General features: G+C 40.0%; 1 protein-coding gene across 1 annotated transcript in view; it reads left to right on the top strand.

The window, feature by feature from the left end:
• rab31 (RAB31, member RAS oncogene family) overlaps positions 1-11,780 on the top strand; it is a 94,086-nt gene extending 82,306 nt beyond the window's left edge. Inside the window, exon 7 of the mRNA XM_052023773.1 lies at positions 7,632-11,780. Within this exon, the coding sequence (XP_051879733.1) occupies positions 7,632-7,729 (98 nt within the window). The 3' untranslated portion in view covers positions 7,730-11,780. The remainder of the gene's footprint in view (positions 1-7,631) is intronic.
• The last annotated feature ends 5,584 nt before the right edge of the window (positions 11,781-17,364 follow it).

The following is a 17,364-nucleotide window of genomic DNA, read 5'->3' as shown; positions in this document are numbered from 1 at the left end:
AAAGGAAAGATTGAAGTATAATTAAATGCCAAGATGAAAGTATTGTTAAATGCACTATTATTGTCCCTTACATCTATTATTTGCTGTTTGTCATATCAGTCAAATGAATCTGATATTTCAAGGATCCTTTCCCTAATGTCAGTGAGATAGGTTCAGCCACCTTCAGTTTTGGGTATAATTTTGGTCTGTAAATGCTGTCATATTTGAGAGATGTATTGGGGCAAGGCAAGCCATTCTTCACTAAGATTACAATGGTGTTTTTAATCTGATGCAATGTTTGGCTGCCTGCCCCTTTCTCAGTCTTTATATCTGATTGTCTACTGAGATTTAAATGGAAAATCATGTGATTTTGTTTGGATGAGAATGTCTCAAGAAATTCCCCATGATTGTTCTGTTAATGGCTTAAGAGATTAATCAATTCTCTGGCTTGTGTGGCAGATGTAAAACAAAAACTGATGTAGAAATAAAACAGAGAGTGCACATCACCTATTACACATAGCATCAGAGTCGCCATTTGGAGTTTTATTTAAATTAGACCAATTTTCAACCATTTGGATTACATAATTTCAGCAACAAGAAAAGTAATAAAACCCTTTTGTTTTAATATTCAGATGTGCAAGATTTGTTTTGGTTCAGGGAAGGTACCATACCATTGCAGCAAAGTAGTTATCGGACTGCGCTTTAACTTTAGGTTTTAAATCTCTTTCATGCAGGGAGTTCAATAGTAACCATTTGCCAGATTGTGAAGTATATTGGCCAAGGGAATCACCTGGCAGTGTAACATGTTGCGTGCTTCGCTGGGTTGCCGGATAGATGTCTTTTTCTTCTGTGGATCATCAACAGTACACATGGTGCAGAATTTTAAAACAGCCAATCCTGCAGTCTGTTTCTCAAAGAGGTAACTAAACTCTAAAATACTGCAGTCTTGTCTGAGAAGATTCTCCTGCCTAACTTCCTCTCCACTTCCTGTTTCAGCAAACACAGGACCTCATGAGGAATTGCCTAATCTTTTTTGACACTTAACTGAAAGGCCAGCAATTAATACCTATCCCTAATTGCCCTCAAGTTGGTAATGAGTCACCTTATCTAAATTCTGTGCTGGGGCATTTCAGAGGGCATGTAAGAGTTGGTTACATGAAGTGGAATCACATGTACACAGAAAAGGACTGTAGATTTACTCCCTGAATGGCGTTGGTGACCAGATGGGGTATTTGCAACAATCCAGTATTTTAGGCTCACCACGACTTTTTTGTTCCAGATTATTTAGCTGAGTTTAAATTCCCCGACTGCTTTGATGAGATTTGAACTAATAATTGATACTAGCCTCTGGATTGCTCATTCAGTAAAATAAAACCATGGGACCTTTCTTTTAGTCTTTAGTCTGCTGTTTTCTCTGAGGTTTGTTACTGTCACTGTATCTTTCTCTCTTATTCATTCACTGTGTTTGTGGAGGATGGGCTGTTGGTTAAACCAACAAAATACTTTGTTAAATGAAAAAAGATCTGCTTAATAACTTGCAGCATTTCTTTACTCTATACCCACTACCACACAGGCAGAGAGCTTCTTTCCAGAGACAGGCAGAGAGTCTCTGGAATGCTCCATCTTGAGCAGTCTTGCAATACTGTGGGTATGGCGGTGTTGTGGTTAAGTTACTGGACAAACAGTCAGAGTTCCAGATCATTGATTCAGTGACATAGATTTGAATCCTACCATACAGATGGGGAATTTAAAATGAAGTAATTAAATAAATCTGGAACTTAAAAATAGAAGGCTGTTGGTAACCTTGAAGCTATTGGTTGTGGTAAAAGCCATCTGGCACACTAATGTCCTTCAGGGGAGGGAAATTTGCCATCCTTAACTGATCTGGCCAGTGCAAGGCTCTTGACCCACCAAAGTGATTGATTGCTATAGCCCCTCTTAGTTCAGGAACGATCTACATATGGATTTAAAGTGGGCATTGTCACATCCGATGGATAAATACAAACAAAATGTCACAGAGAGCAGTTCTTGGAATAGTTCTCCAATTGATATTATAAATAATACACCATTCCTTTGATAATGTAAAGGGGGAGAGGGGAAGCCCAGTTTCTGTGGTCTTCACTTTAGCACAAGATCCTCCAGATATCTGGGTTGATCGACTGTCCTTTCTCTGATACAGAGTGACCTTCTGCATCGAGTCATCACTGTTTGGTGTGGGCCTGACCTTTGCCACATCATCACTCTTTCTCCAATCCTACGGAAAATTACTGATAACAAATGAACTAAGTGCTTTATTAAATGAGTTTTTGCAGAGGGACATGCAGCATTTCTTTATTATGTGCCTATTACTAAACAAAAGCAGGCAGCTTCTCCCCAGAGGCAAACAGATGGTTTCTGGAAAGTTTTAATCTGAACATCATTGCAATACATACACAGAGCATGTTTGGTCACATGGCATAGTTATTAAAGTGGTATCATCCAATATTACATTTGTTACACTTACAACCAAGACCAACCATATCCAGAGCCAATGTTAATATGTGAGCAGTTTAGCTGAGAAGCTGGATAGGAATGGAAAAAGCCATTGGAACTGGAATTGGAATTGGTTAATTATTGTCACTTCTACTGACGTACAGTGAAAAACTTGTCTTGCATACTATTCATACAGATCAATTCATTTACAACAGTGCATTGAGGTAGTACAAAGTAAAACAATACAAAATGCAGAATAAAGTGTTACAGTTACAGACAAAGTTCAGTGCATGCAGACAATAAGGTGCAAGGTCATGATGAGGTAGATTGTGAGGTCAAGTGTCCATCTTATCGTACTAGGGGACCGTTCAATAATCTTATAACAGCAGGATATTGTTTTTTCTTTTTAGGCTGGCCTTTAAAGTTGCGCATGACTTGCTTCCATTCCAGGTCTGTGTGTTCTGGGGTCACTCGCGAGGCCAATGTGCAACTCGCAGACTCTGTCACAAGTGAGGGAGGTGGAGTTCAGTGGGGTGGCAGGGTGGGTAGTTTGGGAAGTGGTGTTTATGCTGGGCTTTGTGCGATGAATGGCCTCGAGGTTCTCAGTGCCATCCCGATTACTTGTTTCCCATTTTGAGTGGATTCCCATGATTTGCTGGGGATATCAGACCTTTTCATAAAGACTTTGAGACCATCCTTGAATTGCTTGCTTAGTCCACCTGCTAACCTCTTGCCAATGTGGAGCTTGGGGTAGACTGCCTATTTTGGGAATCAGGTGCATAACGTGGCCTGTCAATTGGAGCTACCTGAGTGTAATTGGACCCTCAAAAATGGGAGAGGATCTGATGTTGATTCACTTATCCTGTCATGGATTTGGTGGAGTTTGCAAAGACAGTGTTAGTGATACCTCTTCAGTGCTTTGAGGTGCTTGCTGCTGGTAATCCATGTCTTAGAAGTGTAGCGGAAGATGAGGATCACAGCTGCCCTGTACACCATGAACTTTGTGCCAGGATTGAGGTCTTGATCTTCAAACAGCCCTACTGGTGACAAAAAAATTAAATTAACTAACTCACTAACTGAACTTAAACTTGTGTTAAGCAAAACAGACCAGACGTGAAATATTCAGTTGGTCAAGCAGCATGTGTGTTGAGAGAATAGAATGAATATTTTGTGTCAATGATCTTTCATCAGGATGGGAAAAAAGTTACAGGTAAAACAGGTCTTTTGAATATTTAATCCTTAAATAACTTTAGAGTATTCATCTGCTTGTAAAATAGGATGTTGTGCTTATTCTTAATCAGGTATAACTACAATATGTGTGTGAGAAATTGGATTGAGGTCCAGTGGAATGGGTGTAAGGTTGGATTTTATTTTTCTATTTTAATTCCTTTCTAAACATGATTTGTGCTGGTGTGACACTAGTTATTCACTGTATTAGTATTTTAGTGGCTAATATCCAATCCTCATATTAATACTGTTCCTCATCACAATACTCCTAACGATAGGATATATGTTGGTACCCAACACCCACTTTGTGCTGCCATCATATTTCTACTAGTTTAGTATATCAGGCCCCGTAATTGCAGCCATTGTGCATTCCCTTCTCCTTCTGTCTTACTATTGCTTGAACTGTCTTGTTAAGTCCCTCCACCTTCCTACTTCTCTCTCCCTCCTTAAAAGATACATTTAATATAGACAAAGGGCTTTTATTTCTGCCATTTCATATCTTTGGCTGGGATTATATTATTCTACCCTTTCCCATTACATTTAAGCAGTCACAAAAGTGTGATTAGAAGGAAAAATGAGCAACCCCTGTTTCCTGTGAGATGGCCAAGCTGAATGACAACTCAGGATTCCATCCAATTTAAAATTCCTGGAGTGCAAGCAGTCAGCAAGCAAATCGATTGCTGAATAATAGACTAAAACCAGAGAGTATGAATTAGAGGGATTCCTACCAGAATTGTATTGTGTTTGCATTAGACAGCACTTTGAGCATTCTAGCAATGGGCTAGACATTCACGCTGCAGAGACATCGCAAAGGGCTTTGAGATGGACACTAGCACAGTGATGATTCTTTTTTCTGCAAAGGCCAGGTTGACGATACAAAAGCCTCGTGAGGGCCACTAACATAAATGTGGAACCTGCAGACTTTCTGAGAGGTTCTTGCTGCCATCATTCAGACTGTGGAATCAAGAACTAGAGGGCAAAGGTTTAAGGTGACGGGGAAAGATTTAAAAGGAATTTGAGGGGCAACTATTTTTTTACCAGAAGGGTGGTATGTATGTGGAACGAGCTGCTGGAGGAAGTGGTTGAGGAAGATACAATAACAACTTTTAAGACAGTTGGACAGCCAAATGGATAGGGAAGGTTTAGAAAGCTATGGGCCAAATGATGGCATATAGGACTAGCTTGGATGGGGCATCTTGGTCAGCATGAACCAGTTGGGCTGAACGGCCTGTTTCCATGCTGTATAACTCTATGACTCTACTCGTGGAGTCTGACAGCAGAACATTAACTTCCTGTGGTTTCCAGTAGTAATGCTGGGAAATCTGCCTACTGAAGCTGGCACATATTCTGCCACTCATTCATTAGAATGGAGAGGAAGGGCTCCAAGGGTGAAAAGTAAGTTTCAGTTAATCCATATATGTTTTGAATGAATTATCTTAAATGTATTTAATTGTTGAATATATTTTATCACTTTTTTAGTTTCATATTTACTTATTTATTTACCACAACACAGAAGGAGGCTGTTTGACCCATCTTGCCGGCTCCCAACGAAGTAACCTGTCAGTCCTGTCACCCCTCTCCTTGTTTTCCTTGTGGCCCTGAAACTTACTCTCTCTCACAAATCCATCATGTCCCCTTTGAGTCATTTTGCCGCTTGCCTCCACCAAGGGGTAACTTGTAGTAGCCAATTATCCTACCAGCATGAGATTGGGAAGTGGAGGAAAATGGAACACCAGGCAGAAATCCGTGGGGCGAATTTGCCAAGTCCACACAGACAGCACCTGAGGTCAGGATCAAACCTGGGTCCCTGGACTGGGAGGCAGCTACACTAACTGGTGTGCAATTGGGCCACCTATGTGTTTAATTATTTTAATATTTTACTTTATAAGTTTGTAATAATTAATATTATGATTAATTTGTAATTTTTTTTTATTATTTGTAACTGTTGGAGACCGTCACAGGCTGTCAAAGTCTTTTGATGGTTTTGACTGCCAGTAAGCCTGGGGGCACGGCCTAATGAGCTGCCAAAGCATTTCTGGGGGCAGTTAGATGCAGGCAGGGAAGGGGTGAGCCAGAATAAGAAAGGCTGGAATTAAGTCCAAGGCACGATGACCTTGGCATCAGCCAGTGTATGAATCATAACTGAGGAAATTGGCGCATTTCCTCCTTAAAAATAACTTAAGGAGAGAAATAATTTTAAATAAAGTACATATCAGCTCTTGACTGGTACATGACCTCAAACTAAAGCCTGAAAAGGAGCCACAGTTCAAACTGGTGAGAGGCCGATTTAGGAAGTTGTTCACACAAACAGGGACCAATATCTGGGTAGAATGAAAATAGTCACATCATTTGTGCACGAATTGGATGCCCTGCTGTGGAATAGAAGCACAGAAAACATAAAACAGGCCCCTTGGCCCAACATGTCTGCAATGACCTTGATGCCAAATTAAACTAATCCCATCTGCCTGCATATGGTCTGTATCCGTCCATCCCCAGCCCCTTCATGTGTCTGTCTAAGTACCTCTTAAATGTTGCTATTGTATCTGCTTCTACTCCTCTCCCAGCAGTGCATTCCAGGCACCCACCACTCTCTGTATATGTAAAAAAAAACTTGCTTTGCAAATCTCCTTTAAATTTTCCCCCTCTCACCTAAACATTATGCCCTTTAATATTTGACTTTACCACCCTGGGGAAAAGTCTCTGATTATCTCCGCTACCCAAACACTACTTATAGTTAATACATTCTAATCCAGGCAACGTCCAGGTGAACCTCTTCGGTCTGTCTACAAAGCCCATCCTTCCTGTACTGTGGTGACCAGAACTGTACATGATACTCCAAGTGTAGCCTGAACCAAGGTTTTGTATAGCTGAAACATGACTTCTATACTCAGTGTTGGAATGTGAGGATTGTTTTGACAGATAAAAATTTAACAAGACCAGGTTTCGTCCTCATTATATCATAATTTTGTGGATCCCATTGGTAATCAAAAAGTTTAGGTAATAATTTAATAAGTCTTCTTAGCATCATTAGTGTTGGAACATTACAGCACAGTAGAGGCCCTTGGCCCATGATGTTGTGCTGACATTTTATCCTGCTCTAATGTCTATCTAACCCTTCCCTCCCACATAGCTCTCCACTTCTCTATCATTCATGTGTCTTTCTAAGAGTCTCTTAAATGTCCCTAATGTTTTCTGCCCCCACAACTCTGCCGGCAGTGCGTTCCAAGCACCCACCATTCTCTGTGTAAAAAATCTTATCCCTGACATCCCTCATATATCTTTCTCCAATCACCTTAAAATTATGCCCCCTTGTGTTAGCCATTTTCGCCCTGGGAAAAAGTCTCTGACTGTCCACTCGATCTATGCTTCTCATCATCTTGTACACCTCTATCAAGTCACCTCTCATCCTCTTCTCCAAAGTGAAAAGCCCTAGCTCACTCAACCTATCCTTATAAGACATGCTCTCCAATCCAGGCAACATCCTGGTAAATCTCCTCTGCACCTCTCTAAAGCTTCCACATCCCTCCTATGATGAAGTGACCAGAAGCAATAAGCAAATAAAGCAATAAGAAACAGTGGATTCAGTTAAAGGAAAACCTGAATATAAAATAATGGAAATAATTCAATGTACTGCATGTAAGTATATCTTTAAGACTGAGTGTATCATGTGGTACGACTTTCCATACGTGGTTGCCACAGACAGTTGTCCATCAGTTGAGAGTTTACTTCCTTAAGTAAAGGATGTTCTGCTGTACCACTGGGAGTAGCAACACTAAAGAACCTACAGACTTTACATCAATTTCTTTATGAACAGTTTGCATATGTGCTGTACATCAGAGTTCATGAATCATTGCCGTGTTATTCCAGTAAACCCAGAATCTGAGAGATGTTATAAGTGTTTGTACCATGTGTAACGTAAGTGGTCAGTAATAATCTCACTGGGTTTTTTTCAGGTCAGCAAATTCCACCTCTGGATCCCTCTCAGATCAGCAGCAACGGAGCTTTTAAAGTTGGAAGGCACACGGTGCAGTCGAGTAAGCGTTGCTGCTGAATTTTGCTGGAGATCAAGGCCAAGCAGTATTGAATCATCATCCTCATACCAAGCAGCCGAACAGGGAAAAAAAGAAAAACAAAACTTTTTTTTTGTGTTATTGTTTGAATTACTTAGCAGTCTCAAGGTTATTTCTCAGTTGTTGGACTGCTGGCTCTTTCATTCTAGCACACTGTTGTCCTGCTTTCATTAAATTACTGTAAGGAGTTCCACAGAGAGTAGATGCACTATGAATACAAACATTAAAATGCCAGTTATTATTTTTGTTCACCTTCTTTCATCCTTGGATATTTTTTGGCCTTTATTCTTGTTTTCTGAGCACAGTGATTCAAGTGTTTTTTAAACCTACTTTTTGAATATCCAGAAGCAAATTATGTTTTTCCTTGTTGTAATACTAATTTATGTGCCTGGTTCAAAGGTCTAAAGGTAAATATCTGTAACTTAGCCTCTTTCAAAAGTGGAGCATTCATTAATTTCTAACTGATCGGAAAGAAATGAACTAATAACTAAATACCTGTGGGACATTGTACAAGGCAAAAACTGTCTGCAAACCCTTCAGTGTTCCTTTCATGTGCCATACTTAAAATGTGTTAAGGTGCATGGTTATATGAAAGTTAAAATTTATCCTATAATAATCCTGGGGGATTAATGATGAAAAAAACTCGTGAATGGCAATGGACAATGAAGTCCAGAAAGATCAGAATATAGAACAGTAACATTTACTGCTACCTGATTACAACTAGGGTGTGAGTGGACATCAACATCTTTGTAGCCAGCTGGAGAAATCTGTCAGGATTTTTACTTCTCACTAGTCAGTGATTCCTGTGCATGGAATGTAGCAAAGCTATGGCCCTTTCTGCTGGTGGTAGGGATAAATAGCTTGCCATACTTACTGCATATAACCATAAGTGCCAAGAAATACTGGTTAATCCCCACTAAGAATCAGTGACTTCAGGAGAGAGGTATAGAAGAGAGTGTGGGTGGGTGGGGGGAGGTGGAGTATGATATTAATGAAAACAGTCTCTCTAGGAATGGGAGAAATTACCAGGTCTTAATTAACAATACAATTTAAAGAACTAGAGTAGTTTGGGTTTAAAGGATGAAAGAAATCATGCTTTATGTAAACATGGCTCTGCAGTTGTTCCATATATTAGTGTACTGAATCAACTGCCTAATGGCAAAGAGCATTTAAGATTAAAATTTGCATCCCATTAATTTACATAATCTGGTGCAAGCAATACCTGTATTTATGTAAGCATGTACGTATATATGTATGCTGCTTTTCCAACTCATGCTTCAAGTCCAAGCAGTCTTTATACTTGTACTTCCATTTCTGTCACTAGCCAGTGTTGTGGACCAGTTGAGTTTGACTCTGATCTTGTTCCAATTTGTGTTGAATTATGAATAAATTATGTCATGTGGACATGTATTTGGAACTGGATTGAAACTGCTCCATACGCTCTGTATTTTTGACCTTTATCTTTCCAAAACATAAAAGAACCATTCAGTTCTTCAAACCTGTTCCTCCCATTGACTGTGAACAGTTTGCTCTTCAAAGGTAAATGGATGAAATTTTGGATAGCTATGTGAGTCTGCTTTCCCCATCACTCTACCTTGAACCATTACTTTCGTTAACATAATTTCATTCTCCTACCAGTTTGTAAATCATTGTGTATAATATATGACCAGCATTTACTGTAAGTTGCAAGCAACTCTCCTCCCTTTTCCATCAGTTTTTGCTAAGCAGGTTGGTGCAAGTCAAAGATTAAAAAAATGCAACACCTTCTACAGGGCATTTGGTCCCTGGGAGCATTTGTGGATCTCCTTCACCAATTATACTGGAGGTTTCTTAATGAATTGCACAAAGCCTGAACCAGGAAGTGTAAATTAGATTTTGTTCATGTTTTAATATTAAAACAAAGAAGGGGAAAGAGTGAATAAAGCGATAGAAAGAAATGAAACTGTCAATATAATTCTGATCTTTAACAATTACAAAAAATTGAATGAATAAGACTCCACTCTTGTAAAAAAAATAATTTTCAATGCGAAAGAAATTGTTTGGCAGTAATAATTACGCCATTGTGGAATATTTGGACCAAAAATCGGCAATCCTTAGTTTTCTATGGTGAACTTAATCTGTGTCCATGATACAATGATCAGAACTTCATGCTGTTCATTTTTGAATAAGATACCCTATGGCAATTGCAAGTTTAGTGCAGATTATTAAGTAATAATGCACCTTAGCCAACAGTTTAGATTTTTGCATATCTGTGTAGTGCTTCAATTTGTACATAAATTGAAACAGCATTATGAACATCATGGTTGTTTTTACAGTAAATTCTGGCCAAGTGTTTTTGATACTCTCATATCTTCAATACTTCCCCTAACTATACCTCTACCCCTTTCTTTGAAGAGATTAATCAACACAACCAATCAACAATTGATTTTGCTACATGTTTACATATCCATTGTGTTATTTGCTGTGCATTTCTTTCAGTGCATCACAGATTCAAAGCGATTTACTATCAAGGAGACCATTCAGCCTATCATAACCATGCCAAGCAAAACCAACCCATTTCGGATCATCTCAGTTCTTAGCTCTCAGTCTGTAGCCTCAAACTGTAGTTACTCATCCAATTATTTCAGTGTGATGAGGATTTCTGTCTTTACCATCCTTTCAGAAAATAGCACTAGACCCTTATCACTCTCTGAATGAAAACCAAATCTCATTTTCCCCGCTCAGCCTTCTACAGATTAACACATCTTTGAACCCCTGATGTTGTGCTCTCATCCTAAGTGACTGCATTGCTACATATGATTTTTCTACTTGCTGTCATCGTATATGGAATGGTTAATTTACCCTGGCCTTGTGCAGCATTTAAGGCTCTGCCATATTATATATGACTTGTATATTTTTAAGTTCTGCTTCCATTATGTCAGGCAAGCTCATGGATGAGAGGTCAGTGAGTGACATGCCCCTAGGTTTCAGGGAAAGCCTTCTATTGTTGGCCATTAGTAACTTAAGAAGTGTAGCACAATGTTTTTCTTTACATTATTCTTATTCCGGACTGCTCTGTGGTTAAGGATTTGGCTTTATATGAGCTCTTTGTTGTGAAAGATGGCCCAGATTGGGAATGTAGGAAGAGATCTCCTTACTCTATAACATTGGCACAACAAATATGTTCCAATCCCTCTGCACTGCCTGAACATTATTCTGCAGAAACCAGAAAGGCTTACAGATGTGTGAATAGTAGGTTACTGAAATAAACCAATTACTTTTATAATTATTCAAACACCTTGATTTGACTCATTCAACATTAATACAAATCAAATTATTTGGTAGTTATAAACTTGATGTTTGTGGAAGCTTGCCATATGTAAATTGGTTGCCTCATTTCCTAAATTACAACAGTGATCGCAAAGATACTTCAATGGCCATGAAGTGCTTTGTGATTTTCTGAGAATCTTTGGTAGTTTAATTATTGAACCTCTGTTGCCATTGATTTCTTTAATTGTCTTGGTTTAATAACCACATAGTCATTTATCATGTAGACTTTGAGAATGATTACTGAATTATCACATTTTATGGTTGACTGGTGTAACATTCTGCATAAAAGCATCACAACTAGATTTTGGTTTTGATGTAATCATAATTATATAGATACTGCAAATGAATCCACATGTTGTTCACGTAACATTGGAAAATGTGGCTACCATTGTAAAGGAAAATCTATGTTGCAGTGTTGTGACTCGAGGACATATTTTCACAATAATCTACATCAATAAGAGCATAATGTTTTTGATGACTAGACATCATGGCAACAGTTTGGGTATTTTGTCATTCAAGTGTATCTCATTTTAGTGCCAAGTATATTTTAATTTTTGTTTAGATTGGGCTGGCCCCATGTAGAACATGCCAATTGAATGGGTACAATGCCTGTGTTACTCTCTACTAATGCTGTATAGTATGACTATAGGTATAGTGACGTGGCTGAAGAGATACTGCCTTTATCACAAGGTAAGCAGTTTCAATGTACCTTTAATAAACATTATTTCATAACAATCTGAAGTGTACATTTTGTGTCATCACCCTCAATAGATAATCAATTCATTATTGCATGGGAAAAAAGTTATGAGTCACTACACTACTTTTGAAATTTCATAATTATAAATCCAGACCATACCTATATTACAACACTTTTGCAGTCCCTATTTCAAAATAAGATGATTGTCTATTGTAGGGAAAACACAATTGATCCATGAATTCAAAGGCATAACAGAACAGTTTGATTACACTGGGTTTTTACCATCTTGGAAGGAGAAGATTGGAAGAAAACTCTGAGAACTCTCAGAGCTCAGAGTAGTTGGGTGGAACATTTGGTAGAGCTGTCGCCTCACAGTGCCAGCAACCCAGGGTTTGATCCTAAACTTGGGTGTTGTCTAAGTGGAGTTTGCACATTCTCCCTGTGACTGCATGGGTTTTCCCCACATGTTACGGTTTCCTACCACATCAGAAGGACTTGCTGGTTGTTATTGGTATTGGTATTGGTTTATTATTGTCACTTGTACCGAGGTACAGTGAAAAACTTGTCTTGCATACCAATCGTACAGGTCAATTCATTACACAGTGCAGTTACATTGGGTTAGTACAGTGCATTGATGTAGTACAGGTAAAAACAATAACAGTACAGAGTAGTGTCACAGCTACAGAGAAAGTGCAGTGCAATAAGGTGCAAGGTCACAACAAGGTAGATCGTGAGGTCATAGTCCATCTCATCGTATAAGGGAACTGTTCAATAGTCTTATCACAGTTGGGTAGAAGCTGTCCTTAAGTCTGGTGGTACGTGCCCTCAGGCTCCTGTATCTTCTACCTGATGGAAGAGGAGAGAAGAGAGAATGTCCCGGGTGGGTGGGGTCTTTGATTATGCTGGTTGCTTCACCAAGACAGCGAGAGGTAAAGACAGGTTAGGTTAATTGGTTACTGTAAATTACCCCCAGTGTAGGTGGCTGCTGGGAGATTCAGCACGGTGTTAATGGGCATGTGCGAGAGAATAGGTTACAGGGAAATGATGGAGGAACTCAGCAGGCCAGGCAGCATCCTTGGAGAAAAGCAGGTGGTAAACTTTCTGAGCCAGGACCCTTCTTCAGGATTGAAGATAGGAAAAGGGGGTAGCCCAATATATAGGAGGAAAAAGCAGAGCAGTGCCCCCAACCATGCCTCTTCTTTTCTTCCCATTCCTAGCCTCTCTCTCTTTTTCCTAGCCCACTTTTTTCCTCCTTACCTTTGACCCATCCCCCGGTGGATCTGCTCTCCCCTCCCCCTCCCCTGCACCTGTCTATCACCGTCTCTTACCTGCATCTACCTATCACCACCTTGTGCCCACCCACCTCCCCTCTTTTGTCCACCTATCACTGCTCTGCTTCTGCCTCCTAAATATTGGGCTTCCCCTTTAGCTGTCTTCAGTCCTGAAGAAGGATCCTGACCCGAAACGTTGACCGCCTGCTTTTCTCCACGGATACTGCCTGACCTGCTGAGTTCCTCCAGCATCAGAGTGTTTTTCATCTAGATTCCAGCAGCTGCAGTCCTTTGTTTCTCTACAGGGAAATGTGGATTCTTCAGAGAGCTGACATAGACACAACAGCCTGAATGGCCTCCTTGTATGCCATTATGAAATCACCAAGTTATTGATATGGATTGTTCTATGTTGTAAAAAAAATCACAGTGTTTCCATAATACTTTACAGGACTTTGTTTACTAATATATCAAGACTGGAAATTGAACATGAATAGACAAAAATTGTTATTACTTGCTCCGATGTAATTTTGTTGATACATTGTTAGAAGGCAGCTGGGCTCTCCCCTAAGATTTTAACTTCTGTCATAGGGGCATACATGACTCAAAGGGTTTAAGAATAATGAGTTTTACTCAGAAGCAACAATTACTGCTTAATCCATACATGAAAGGTTTTATCAACCTTGGAGCAGACAGGCAGTTGACGGAGGGGAGGTATCCCCTTAACAGTTCCAACATGGGTCTTTTCACTGGATACCTTGAGCCAATCAGGACATCAAATTTCCAGAGGGAATGATGAGCAGAAACACATTCTCCTCTTTATTCCCTCTTTCTCTCTCTCTCTCTCTCTCTCTCTCTCTCTCTCTCTCTCTAGGTGTGATTCTCATAGGGTGAGGCTTTAAAATCAAGTATTCTTATAATTACATCCTCTGACTCATTTGTCTAATTGAAAGAATACAGGCATACAGGATGGACTCTGCCAGCCTTGGGTGCAGGCTCTGAGGAGCCACTCCTTCATTTATTTCTTGTTTGGATAGCATTGCTGAGAAGTTGGAGTTCACCTTTTCTCAGTGAGTCAGGCAGCATCTGTGGAGGCAAAGGGATAGTCGACATTTTGGGTTGAGACCTTGCATCAAGATTTTGCTCCAGATTCCAAGATCTGCAGTCTCTTGTGTCTTCACCCTTTCTCATTTGCTAAAAGGGTGGATGATTGGTAAACTAAATTGGTAAATTGGTTTATTATTGTCACATGTACCGAGGTACAGTGAAAAACTTTGTTTTGCATGCCATCCATACAGATCATTTCATCACGTCGATACACCCAGGTAGTACAAAGGAAAAGCAATAACAGAATGCAGAATATAGTGTTACAGTTACAGAGAAAGTGCAGGCAGACAATAAGGTGCAAGATCACGACGAGGTAGATTGTGAGGTCAAGAGACCGTTCAATGGTTTCATAACAGCATGATAGAAGTTTCCTTGAGCCTGGTGCAGTACAATCAGGTGACCTGCATAAAAGATCAGGAAATTGGGAAAAAGTGTTTAAAAAAAAGCATTGGGTATGTTTTCACCGTTATCCGATTGTAAAGTCTTTACCTGTGTGGTGTTCAGCAGCGGCTACCTGCAGAGCTCACAGTTGTGTCATTGCCACTGTGAAGTAGGGGAAGGCAGTCAGAACCATAGAAGATCTCTGTCCATGGTAACCACAGAGCAGCTGCAAGGTTGCCATGGAGATGAGGGAAAATCCAGGAAAGGTGAGTGAGGAGGGGAAACACATGCCTTCAGTGTGTCTGGCCACCCACCCCTTCTCTGCAATCATCAACACAGATTTGACTACCATGCTGCAAGTGTGGCCCCCAAGCACTGCAAGCCATGATATCATCACTCTTGCAGAGATTGCAATATTATGTGGAATAATGCTTTGTTATTACGCATTAGGGCTGCATCTAGCAATTCTGTGCAATAAAAGCTGTGGCTGGCAGATGTAGGGAGCAGTGCATTTGTGTCTTTGCTGAGGCGCTGTGGGGTTTGCTCTTTGTGTTTTTGTGAGTAATGAACACGGGTTGCAGCTTTGAAATCCAATTTCTGCTGATCACAAAATGGCAGCTGCACAAGTGATGGCATCATTGGGGGGTGCACTTGATGCTGGGAAAATGTCACATTGGGTACAATGGATGCTCCTGGATCATTTTCCCAATGATCACCAGCGTGATCTGAAGTGCACAAAATGGTTCTAATGCCCATTAAAATTGCCCACAAATAAGTCCAGTTTCTATGCATGTACATCCTTTCCTTGGCAGGCCACTAGATAAATTTACTATGAAGGCATCTACCCAAGCGCATTAGCATGCTGTTATGCCTACAAACAGGCCAATTTTTGAACTGCGCCTTTTTGAATCAACTTTCCCAGCATTTCAGAAAGATAAATTAATGTAGCTAATATTATCCACTGTTCTTGTGGTTAAGGACAAGTAGGCAAACATTCAACATTGAATTACACTCCATGTTAAGAATGTAGACATGATTTGGCCAAATTAGTTATTTCTAACACTCTTCATTAAGCTTAAATATGACATATTTTTCTGCATGGCATTTTCATAGTGGCATATGGAATTATTCAGATAGAATTTGTAAGTAGTTTTCTTTCTGCTGTATCAGGAATTGAGCTAATTACTCAAAATTCTCATGTTCAAGTCCATTTAGATCCCTTATTGAAGGATCTGTACCAATCTACAGCATGATTTGGACAGTTTGAAGGTTGGGATGACTACTGGCAGGTCCATTTATTTCTATAGGTGACAGGAATTTGTCATCCATCAGTGAGAGACTGAACAACGTACCCTGATCTCAGACCATCAACATCCTGTTGTTTGCCATTGACTAGAAGAACATGCAGCAAAGTATTCTTTGACAAGTCCCTCATTTCCTAATATGTCAAAGACTCTCCACTACCTACAACTTCTTGAATAGGTGGATAAGCATGAGTAAACTCAAGAAACTCTGTGGCATCCTGAACAAAATTAATTGGCCTGTGTCACTGAGCCAGATTTTAGGTTCAATAGTGGATGAATGGTACTGGTTCATCATCCTTTCACTGCGCTTTGGGGACAATTGGATGGCAAAGTAGTGTCACTGGGAGTTTGATATCATGCAACACTCTCAACAGGAGATTTGGGGCCTCTGTGAACAAGACAAGCAAAAGCATGCCTCTTCAACCAATTGAAGAATCTTTCATAAGTCTTACTAAGTCTGAACCAGGAAGTGCAAGTTAGGATATTTAATTCAATTGAAATTCAAGCGTAGAAAGCAGCTCCTTCAGCCAATGAATCAGTGCCCCTCCATATTGAGTGCACTATAAAGAAGAACTTAAATTAGCAAGGGAACAGAATACGTTCTGGGCACTTCAATGTCCATGATGAAGAGTGGCCTGGTAGTTCCACCAATGACTGAATTTGGTGATTCCTGAAGTACAAACATCTGTGGCATGTTATAAGCAAAGTAATATGAGGGACTTGACATTGTCCTCACCAACCTACATGTGCCAAATGTCTCTGTCCAAGACAGCATTGGTAAAAGCGACCACTGCAGAGTTCTCGTGGAGATTGTTACGGACTCAGTGAAAGTCCCTTTAAGATAGAGAGTGTGTGTGTATGTGTGTGTGGGGCGTGCTTACGTCAATAGAAGATAAAGGACGTAATGATGTTGTTGAAGAAGTCAGAAGAAGAAGGAGAGAGAGAGAGAGAAGGGAGAGAGACACCAGCCTGCTTGTTTTCTCTATCGATGGATGAGAAACAATAACTGTGTTTGCCACTGAAATCCATGTATGGAAGTTGGAAGTAATCCGGTGGAGTTCACTTTGTTGCTGACCTGTAGAAGGAAACAGGTATTTGTGTGTGGACGACCACGATTCGGATGCTTTTCGGGGTGAGGAAGTCACTACCGAGTAAACCCTGAAGTGTCGTTTGGGTTCCATCATGGAACATTTGGATTTCGTATTTACTCTCCCTATGTTTCTCTACGTCTACGTCTTATCTTCAGACAACGGTGGTTGTTGAAGAAGCCCTTGCTCACGTTTCACCTTATGGCTTGCGGAACTGAACTTTAAGAACCATTCCGGAACTGGGAGTTTTGGACTTTGTCACACACACACACGACGAGTTTAGTTTTGGGGTTAACGTTCGAGGTTTAACATTTTTGAATTCTAACATACTAACATTTTTACTTTTATTTTACGTATTATCATAAGTAGTGATTAATAAAATAGTTTTTAACACTAAATCATGCTCAGTGTGTTTCTTTTGTTGCTGGTTCGTGACAAAATTGGGGGGTCGTCTGGGATAGT

Source organism: Pristis pectinata, chromosome 9 (assembly GCF_009764475.1).
Source record: "Pristis pectinata isolate sPriPec2 chromosome 9, sPriPec2.1.pri, whole genome shotgun sequence".
Lineage (NCBI taxonomy): Eukaryota > Metazoa > Chordata > Chondrichthyes > Rhinopristiformes > Pristidae > Pristis > Pristis pectinata.
The sequence above is the reverse complement of the archived record's forward strand: the minus strand, read 5'-3'. Positions and strand labels throughout refer to the sequence as shown.